General features: G+C 43.5%; 1 protein-coding gene across 1 annotated transcript; it reads left to right on the top strand.

The window, feature by feature from the left end:
* Positions 1-852: 852 nt before the first annotated feature.
* On the top strand, positions 853-10,079 carry c19h19orf47 (chromosome 19 C19orf47 homolog). Its single transcript, XM_028962354.1, has 8 exons — positions 853-883; positions 2,820-2,907; positions 2,993-3,107; positions 6,578-6,659; positions 6,844-6,957; positions 7,223-7,369; positions 8,091-8,167; positions 8,517-10,079. Exons 1-8 carry the CDS (start codon positions 865-867, stop codon positions 8,994-8,996), a joined length of 1,122 nt encoding a protein of 373 aa, XP_028818187.1. The 5' UTR covers positions 853-864; the 3' UTR covers positions 8,997-10,079.
* The last annotated feature ends 130 nt before the right edge of the window (positions 10,080-10,209 follow it).

Here is a 10,209-nt window from a genome sequence, read left to right as displayed (position 1 = left end):
TTAAAAGATATGTTGGTATATACATAAAAGATTCCACTTGCACTCCCTGGGATATTCCACTGTAAGGCTTTTTAAGTGTATGAGAGGTTGTCTACTTTGGATGGTTAGATGCTTAACTCCACATTTGTGCGACTGGCTGCAAAACCAGTCCCCTCCCGTGTTAAATAGCTGGATGATAGTTACAGTTTTATTTCATCAGTCCACAGAACTTGTTTTCAAAATGAACCAGGTTTGTACCAGGGGCAGTAGTGGCCTAGCAGTTAAGGAAGTGGCCCCGTACTCAGAAGGTCACTGAGATGCCACTGAGTAAAGCACAGTCCCCACACACTGCTCCCCGGGCGCCTGTCATGGCTGCTCACTGCTCACCAAGGGTGATGGTGAAAAGCAGAGGACACATTTTGTTGTTTCAACGTGTGCTGTGCTGCAGTGTTTCACAATGACAATCACTTTCCTTTATATTTATTTAGATGTTCATTGGTGAACTTCATTTACATTTACAGCATTTATCAGACGCCCTTATCCAGAGCGACTTACAATCAGTAGTTACAGGGACAGGCTCCCTGGAGACACTCAGGGTTAAGTGTCTTGCTCAGGGACACAATGGTAGTAAGTGGGGTTTGAACCCGGGTCTTCTGGTTCATAGGCGAGTGTGTTACCCACTAGACTACTACCACAAAATCATGAAACAGGATGACGATCTGACCCTAGATCCTCTGCCCACTTCGTTTTCTATGCTCACGGCCATTTATAAACAGCGACACGAGAACCGGTCGTGTCGCCGACGCCCCTGACGCTCAGCGGCGCTGTTCAGGAAAAACCAGGCGACATTCCGCAATTCTACTTCCGGGCACGATCCTCGTAAAGATGGCGTCGGTGACAACAGGTTAGTGAAAGAAAGGGCTTCTCTGCCCCGTCCCACCGCGGTTCGCTGGTTCGAATCTCGCCGCGGCGCCTTCCTTTAGAGAATAAGCGGACGCCGGGCCTGGAAGGGCTCGATACGGGTCCGTCGTGGGAAATGTACTGCGGGGTTTGTTAGTGAGGAGCGCCGCGGGAACTCGCCGGTTGTACGGGCAACCGGGCTTAACTGGCGGACCGGGACGCCGGATAGACAAACGCCGCCTCAGTAAAGCAGGGAAAAACCCGCGCTGGTGGCGTTAAAAGAACGAAAACGGACGATGCCTCAAATTCTGCTTCTTCGACGGCTTAAAACGTGCCCGCGACGCGGGAAGAGTCCAACTTCACTTCAGTCCCGCGCCGGTTTCATTTATTCCACAAGCACATGCTCGCTGAACGATCTGCAATGAGATTACGGAGAGTTCTAGACGACGTTCGCGATTCGTGACGGTAAAAGCTCGACACGCACGGCGCTGGCCGGCAAGCTCACTTTTTAAAAAGCGAACAGAACGCGCCGCCGAAAGGAGGGGGGGTCGTGGAGGGGAATGGTTTTGGGGGTCTCGTCGTCCGCCTCTGCAGAAGTCTTGGAATAGTTTTAATATGGCCTCTGTGTGGCACCGAAGCACCCGAGTGCGGGACGTGGAGACTTAAAAATAACACCCAGCTGTCCCGGCTGAACACGTGTCCGCCCCCCGCCCCCACCTTTATATATACAGTACAGGCCACAAGTCTGGACACACCTTCTCATTCAATGTGGTTTCTTTATTTTCATGACCATTTACATTGGTAGATTCTCACTGAAGACATCAAAACTATGAATGAACACATGTGGAGTTATGTACTTAACAAAAAGGTGAAATAACTTAAAACACATTTTATATTCTAGTCTCTTCAAAATATCCACCCTTTGCTCTGATTACTGCTTTGCACACTCTTGGTATTCTCTCGATGAGCTTCAAGAGGTCGTCACCTGACAGTCTTCCAACAGTCTTGAAGAAGTTCCCAGAGGTGTTTAGCACTTGTTGGCCCCTTTGCCTTCACTCTGCGGTCCAGCTCACCCCAAACCATCTCGATTGGGTTCAGGTCCGGTGACTGTGGAGGTCAGGTCTCCACTTTTTGTTAAGTACATAACTCCACATGTGTTCATTCATAGTTTTGATGCCTTCAGTGAGAATCTACCAACGTAAATGGTCATGAAAATAAAGAAAACACATTGAACGAGAAGGTGTGTCCAAACATTTGGCCGGTTTTGGGGTAAAGCCTTTGGAGATATGTTATCTAGGATGGTTTGTACACAAGTTAGTTCCAAAAAAAAATTGCCGGGAAGGACACAGAGAATCTCTGTTTGCTGTGATAAGTGAAAGTGAAGTGATTGTCATTGTGATACACTGCAGCACAGCATACGGTGACACAATGAAATGTTTTAACCATCACCCTTGGTGAGCAGTGGGACAAAGTAAAACAGCTGTGCGCATGCGCAGATTTGAATAATGTGGCAAACTTTTGCTCAGCGCTTATTTTGGTGGAAATAAGAGCGCCCGGGGAGCAGTGTGTGGGGACGGTGCTTGGCTCAGTAGCACCTCAGTGGATCAGGATTCGAACCGGCAACCTTCTGATTACAGGGTCCGCTTCCCAAACCACTGCCCCCCAGGCTTAAGGTGTTTATGTTGGTGACGTTTTCAGTGAAATTACACAGATTCTGTTACGTTTAACTTCAAAATCATTCTGTGGCGTTTGCAAGAGCAGGTTGTTTTACTATTTCGTTATTACTAGTAGATTTCTACAGCACAAAACTGTGGCAAAATGTATACAGATTATAATACAAAAAATAATTGCCAAGGTAGCATGTTTACGTTGGTAATATATTTATTCTATTTGTGTGTGTGCTGTAAAATGGATTTTCTTTTTCTTTCTTTGCACCCTAGCCACTTCAGAGTGGATACAGTTCTTCAAAGATGCAGGAATTCCTCCTGGTCTGGCTGTCAATTATGCCGTGTCCTTTGTGGACAACAGGTAAAGCAGACTTTTACTGCAGTGTCCCCTTCTGCTCCGTAACTGTGGATTTAGGGGATTTGGTCTAATATGTTGCTTGGTTCAGGATTCAGAAGACCATGCTGATGGACTTGAGCAAGGAGATCATGATGGATCTGGGCATCACTGTCATTGGTGATATTATTGCCATACTCAAACATGCAAGGCATGTGTACAGACAGGTAAGATGAGCATGCGAATATTTTTTGGCAAAAAATGTGAGTTGTTTAAAAAGATTTTGGTCAGGATTAAGCTGAACATGTAGCATTGTAATCGGTGGGCCAGTGGCAACGGACCCGTAATCAGAATGCTCGAATACTGAACCGCCATGGTGCCACTGAGATTCCACTGAACGTGTGATATGACAAATCACATTTAATCACTGTTCAACAAAGTGCTTTGGCATTTACTTTTTTCCTTTTGTAAACCATTTGCATGTAAATAATCTGTGTAACTATTTCAATATTACACAATCTTCCATTTTGTAAAGTAAGTGCTTGACATTTGATCTCAACATAAAAACGTATCAAATAAATAAACCTGTTGTAAGTCACTCTGGATAAGGCCGTCTGCCAAATGCCTTAAATGTAAACATTGAGGAGACCTGAAATACAAAAAAAGTTGTGCCAACTTCCATAATGAACTGGAACTATGATAATAAAACCACATTTTGAATCAGCTTACTTGTTTGCTGGCATAACTGGCATGAGGTGATTGTCATTGTGAAACACTGCAGCACACGCTTTTAACCATCACCCTTGGTGAGCAGTGGGCAGCCGTGACAGGCGCCCTGGGACCAGTGTGTGGGGGCGGTGCTTTACTCAGTGGCACCTTGTCGAACCGGCAACCTTCTGATTATGGGGTCGGTTCCTTACCTTCTAGGCCACCACTGCCCCAGTTCATAGGCAAGTGTGTTACACACTAGGCTAATACCACCGGACTATGAGTCTTATGTTTATGTCTGGGCTGGCGTGTTGCACTGTTGACTTTGGTAACCAGCTTGAACAGAAAAGCTCTTATTTCCACCAAAATAAGCGCTGAGCAAAAGTTTGCCACATTATTCAAATCTGCGCATGCGCACAGCTGTTTTACTTTGTCAAGAATATGTTGTCTATAGATTTATTTACATTTATTTGGGGCACTGGTGGCCTTGCGGTTCAGGAAGCGGCCCCGTAATCGGTTCCAATCCCGGTCCGCCAAGGTGCCACTGAGGTGCCACTGAGCAAAGCACCGTCCCCACACACTGCTCCCCGGGCGCCTGTCATGGCTGCCCACTGCTCACTCAGGGTGATGGGTTAAATGCAGAGGACAAATTTCACTGTGTGCATCGTGTGCTGTGCTACTGTGTATCACATGTGACAATCACTTCACTTTTTTAAAAATTTTTTTTTTAAATCATGGTCAACATTAGTCACCCCAGATGGTGAATTAGGGGTGCCGGTGCAACCAAAACATTGTCGCCAGAGGCTTGAGTGTTTCAACTCCGCACCTCCTGCATCTTTCTCGCTTATCGAAACGCATCACCTGACCTCTCGTTTACCAGGCAAGTCACTGTAAAAACCAGTCCCGGTTCAGGCAAAGAACTTCAGCCCCGTCTCCGCCACCTGGTGGAACACCAGGCATTACAGGACAAGTTCAAACCATCATAATTATGACTTTATTTCGGCAATTCTATATGGGATGTGGCCTGCAGGCCGTAGTTGGGCCCCCCTTGACAGAGAAGCTCAAATGATGGGGAGCTTTTTACTTAATAAAGTTGTCTTTATTAATTGTAATAACTGTATTAATGCTGGATGGTTTGTATAAAAAGCCAGGCCCAGACTGCAGTAGCAGCTCCCGAACATTTTAGCCCAGTTTAAACTGTGATGTAATGAGTGCCGTATCTGCTCTCTTCCACTTGTGGGGGGATAGAAGTTTACCGAATCATGAGCAGTTGTTTGAATAGTGACAGAGAAGTGAAAGTCGTGAACTATCACAGTTATTAATCTTCTCAACTGACTTGTTCGTGCAGCCGTCAGTTGACTTCACCAATATGCACTTTGTTATTGATCTCTTGGCTCCAAACCAAAATGCTTGTGGATTATCAGCACTTTCAGTATTGTGAATAGTGTGCTAGTGAGTGACATTCATGAACACTCCCCTTTTATTATCCAAAATATTCCCCTCGGTCTTTCTTAGTGCTCTCTTTTTTCTGTGTGTGTAATCAGCCTTATAATTTAAATTGTTAAAATGTGTATGCAGAAGTCTTTCTACATTTCATTCACTACCACTTCAGGTATTTAGGGATATGGTGGATTGATTTTCTGGCAGCAGGTTCAAGGGTTCTGAAGAATTGGTTTGGAAACACCGGTTAAGTTTAGATGGCTCTTAAAGCAGGACAGTGTTTCTCTTATGAGACGTGTGGTGTGTCTGGGTCTCAACTGTGATCACGGCTGAGCCTGTTCTTGTAACAAAAATGTTGACTGGCCCGAGGGCCTTAAGGAGCTTGTGTGTAAAGCGGTCATGCTAGATACTATAAGTAACAGCAAACAGTAGACCATATATGTGACAAACTTGTGGTGGCATTAATAAAAATGGATTTTCTATTTATTATTTATTGAGCTTGTGCCCACAATGTTGTTCCTTGTGACACGTTAAGTATGATTTGGATCCATTACAAGATACGTTTTCTTCATAACATGATGCTAGTGATATGCCTGTATTTCAGTACAACTGTCTGTCTGACAGGCGTCAGCAACTTTTAATAATCAAAGAGCAGTTTCAACTAAAGAAAAAGCACCAGGAGCTGCAAAAATTCTTTTTGACATGAAATAATGAAGATAACTGCATATATTGTTTTTACTTTTATGCTGTATATAAAAGAACTTAGTTAGGGTTTTAAATAAAGTTAACACCATATATGCAACAAAACTGAAAAATATGTGCACATTGTGCAACGAGATAATTGTAAAACAAGGAAAATACAAGCAAAAAAAGATAAGCAAAGACACAGCCATTCTTACAGCTGCCCACTGTAAAGCCTGTTTAAAATAGCTGTTATCTGTCGGCGATTTCCGTGAACCGGCAGATACAAAAATGCAAATTGATATCAAAACCAACACTAAATTTCAGTATAGATTATTATCGGAGAATCAAATTTTTGACAACATTAGTTACATTTTATTTATGCGAAGGTCACAACTTACTTATCAACTTAGTCAACATATGAAAATCATTAAACACTAAATATTGCAAACAACTGTTTATGCACCTCAAGAGGCATTTTGAAAAGCTACTAATTGTAAACTGGTGGGGGGTGGCCAGGCAGGATATATGTACACATATACGACATTTGTGGTATAAATTCTGAGCAAATTTAAATCACATAAATTGATCTTAATTTGTTGCATTGTCTGCATTTCAGAATATTCAGAAAATGCATACTGTATGCATTTTTATTGTCCCAGCCCTATTCATGTCAGATTTGTTGAATGGCAGATGCATCTAGTAACTTTATAGATTACCTGACTGTGTTGTCACACCCACCATATATAAAATCTTCTGTGCAGTAAAGTGCCTAATGTATATTATGGGGAAAACGCCAAGCTGTGTGGCCATGTTCAGGGTTCTACCACAGGTTGGCCAATGGCTTTTTGCTTTGTTTGCTCTGTAGGATATGTGCAAAATGGCTACGGAGGCCATAACCTCTGGCCACACCACAGTGCAGGCTGAGCTGAGACGGACGGCCAATACCCGTAAGTCTTCAAGTGTTGTCGTAACATTCTTTTTGAAGGCTGCCCATTTAAAAAAAAAAAAAACAGATTTCATCTATCGACTTATTGCTGCTTGCCTCTGCCAGGATTTAATAGCAGTGAAGTCATCCTTCTTTTCCTGAGTTGGCAGCTTATTTCTTGTAAATAAATAAATCTCCTCTTCTAGCTGCTACACGTATGATCGCCAACGCCCTGAGTGGGGATTCTCCGCCAAGCACTCCTTCCCGTCGGCCTGACAACCGTCTCTCGGTGACTGTCTCCAACAAAAGTGCTAAAGGAGGTACCGTCACTCCTCCCCCCCATTTCCCTGTAGCATCTGCTGCGTGATGGGTTTCTCAACATGAGGGATTTTTTTTTTGAAGAGGCGCTTGAGCTGCAGCTTTAAGCAAGCGAAAAAAGGCTAGAAGCTTAACCACACATTTCTAGTCTGTAATTTCAGCAGTTAAATAAAAAGTGACAAATGCCAGTGTTTTTCCACACTTCGCTTTCTTCCACTCCTTCACACTTTTACTCCCTCTCTCTTCCTCTCTCACTTGTTCTCTCAGATCTCAGCGAGCCTGTGAGTGTTGAGAATGGCTTGCCGGGTAAGCGTCGGCGCGTGACTGCAGAGATGGAAGGGAAGTACATCATTAACATGCCCAAGGGCACCACGGCGCGCACCCGCCGCATCCTGGCTCAGCAGGCCAAGAAAGGTAAGCATGTTCAGCACTTAGTCACCACATATTGAAGAATCTTGCTATGGCTGTCTGGTTACTTATCCTGGTTACTTCTCCTCTTCCCCCGTCTTCCTCTCCTAAACCAGATCAAATCACATTATTGCGGTAAAACAATAGTCCATTGCTTTATACCTGAAGTTGCAAGAACATTGATTTAGAAAAATGTAATTTCCTGTACTGTTAATCTAGTGTTTAAACACCGACTCCTATTAAATGACTCAGCATTCGTGTAATAATGTGAGGTGATGTGCCATTAGCTGTTAAAGCATATGTTAGCATGTGGGTTGAAAATATCACACGTGATGGTTGCCGGTTCGAATCCCGATCCGCCAAGGTGCCACTGAGCAAAGCACCGTCCCCACTCACTGCTGGTGGCCCAGCAGCTAATGAAGCAGACTCGTAATCGGAAGGTTGCGGGTTCAAATCCTATACAATGAGGTCCCCCTCATTGCCGTCCCCACACACTCCCAAGTGCTTTTCAGGGCTGCTTACTAAGGGTCCTTGGTTAAATGCCGAGGACTAATTTCGTTGTGTGCACCATGTGTTGTACTGCAGTGTATCAAAATGTTTAGTTTAAAAAAAATAAATAAATAAATTGTCTGAGACTCAAGTTAGTTATGTTCACAGGATTTTTCTGCTACCATCAATTAATTTTGTTCTTAACTAGTGTTATCCCTCTCATTTTTTTCCATCCCAGAGAACAACATGAAGCGCACTTCTGTGTTTGAAAGGTTAGGAGCAGAATCTAATGCTGACAATGTGACATCAGCCAAGGTGGGCCTAAACTACCACTTATACCATACACTGATCTGCACCTTGACTTATGTGTTTTATGATAAAGCTGCCGAATATAACAAACCAAGTTTGTAGAGCCACCCTTGGCACAATTACAGCTGCAAGCCCAGCTCTGTGGAGTGTACAGCTTATTGTGGTCCTATGGACCGATACTCCAGTCTATGGTGTGCAACGCCTTGAAAGTGACTCTTGGTCTCTGTGCTGCCCCTCTGATTAATGCCATCCTTGCCTGTTCTGTGAGTTTTCTGTGGGTTCTCTTCAGTTTGGAGAGCTCCTTGGTATGTAGCCACTGAACTCTCTCACTTACTGACACTTTTTCTCCTCCCAGCCAACAGGCGTTTTTAGCCGTTTGAGCAGGGGTGACGAGGAAGAAGATGACACTGAAACTGACAAGAAAGAGCAACAGAGCATGGTGATCAATGAGAAAGAAGACAGTGATGGCGAAAGTGTGCTTCAGTATGCCGGGGTACTCAAACGGCCACCACCCTCTTCCATCCGCCGCCTGGGCTCCAAATACAAGCTGCCCTCTTTAGAAACCGCAGCGCCGGCTCCCTCCGTTCCCCCTGTGGCTGTCAATGGGAAGCCCAAAATCAGTTTAATTAAGAGACTAGGCAAGGCCCCTCCTGCCATCCCTGCTTTACCCACCTACCCTGGGGCCACTCAGCCACACAACACACGGCTCCAGGCCAGCACCAAGGCCACCACCAAGGCCACCAGCAGCACCGGGGTGACAGCAGATTGTCTGGGTGCCCAGATGGACGTTGGAGCTGTCAGTGTGTTTAAGAGACTAGGCACTAAACGGACTTAATGGACTTTTCAGAACCAACCTTATGTCACCATGTTTTTTTGCAGCAAACCATAAAGAATAACACACAACCCTAAACCACATGACCTGTGCCACACTTCCAGGCCAAAGTACTCATAACACAATAGTCTGCTTATATTCACAGTTTTCTTTAAATCAATAACAGGGAGAATCCATGAGACTTTATAGCAGCTTTGCTGTTGCAAGACAATACCAGCTTCTCTTAGACTCCAGGAGGCTTTTAGTCATGTATGTATCTTCTACCCACTCCTTAATGTGCCCTTTCCTAGATTTACTTAAGCCAACTGTTTTGTATCATAGCATGGCACAGACTAACCTTTCTAAATGTCCCTTTTTGGGGGTATGTGCCATATTTTTAGGGTAAACTGTGTCCGTTTGCACATCTAGTGCACTAGCATGCTGGAGAAGACCCTTTATTTTATATATGAGGACATATCTGATTGATCACTACTGTCACTAGAGAGTATCAGAGGATCTTGTCACCATCTTCAGTTTCCTCTTCGTGTCAAGAAGAGGCTTTTGCATGCATGTCTAATTTTTTATATTAGTTTTTTTTTTTAAACATCAACTTGCTGCCCACTAGGTGTGCCATGCATGGTAATATTTTGGATTCCTTTTTAAATTAGGCCTCTTATCGTAAGTTTGTTATTTAGCAGCATGTGCTGTAATCCTACAGTATTGTAATTTTTGTGTTTTAGTATTTGTCACTGATTTTGGACCTTCAAGTTGACACCGATAGGGACCTATGGTTACTGTTGGGCAATTAACTTTTTCTTTTTCGATAAAAGGATTTGAATAAAAACAGTGACTTTGCTACAATGTAAAAATATCAGGATGAAGACTTGTTAAACGTATTTTTTGTGGTTTTATACAAAAAGTAATGTCACGACTGCTATGTACATTTGTGTACACATTCCCAAGGGGGGGGAAACTGCTTTTGTATTGTTTTAAATTATTTTCCCTGTAAACATTATCAAGTGTTTTAAATAAGGTATGTTTTATTCATAAATCTCAAGTATGCTTATTCATAGAATGGGTTTATATGCTTGTCTAATGTTTCCTTTTACCTTGCCGGAGTACAAGCTTCACTGTTTTTTTTTTTTTTTTTTTTTTTTTTTTTTTTTTTTGCTAGCAGGGTATGGTACCCAGTCCCCTGGGTTTATGGTTTCTTAGTAACCTCAGTGTTAGTAAACAG

The sequence above is a fragment of the Denticeps clupeoides genome, chromosome 19, assembly GCF_900700375.1.
Source record: "Denticeps clupeoides chromosome 19, fDenClu1.1, whole genome shotgun sequence".
Taxonomy (NCBI): Eukaryota; Metazoa; Chordata; class Actinopteri; order Clupeiformes; family Denticipitidae; genus Denticeps; species Denticeps clupeoides.
The sequence above is the reverse complement of the archived record's forward strand: the minus strand, read 5'-3'. Positions and strand labels throughout refer to the sequence as shown.

Coding starts and splice junctions, on each gene's coding strand:
- c19h19orf47 (XM_028962354.1), top strand. Junction 2,908..2,992: donor GTGTCCTTTGTGGACAACAG/GTAAAGCAGACT, acceptor TGCTTGGTTCAG/GATTCAGAAGACCATGCTGA. Junction 7,370..8,090: donor GGCTCAGCAGGCCAAGAAAG/GTAAGCATGTTC, acceptor TTTCCATCCCAG/AGAACAACATGAAGCGCACT.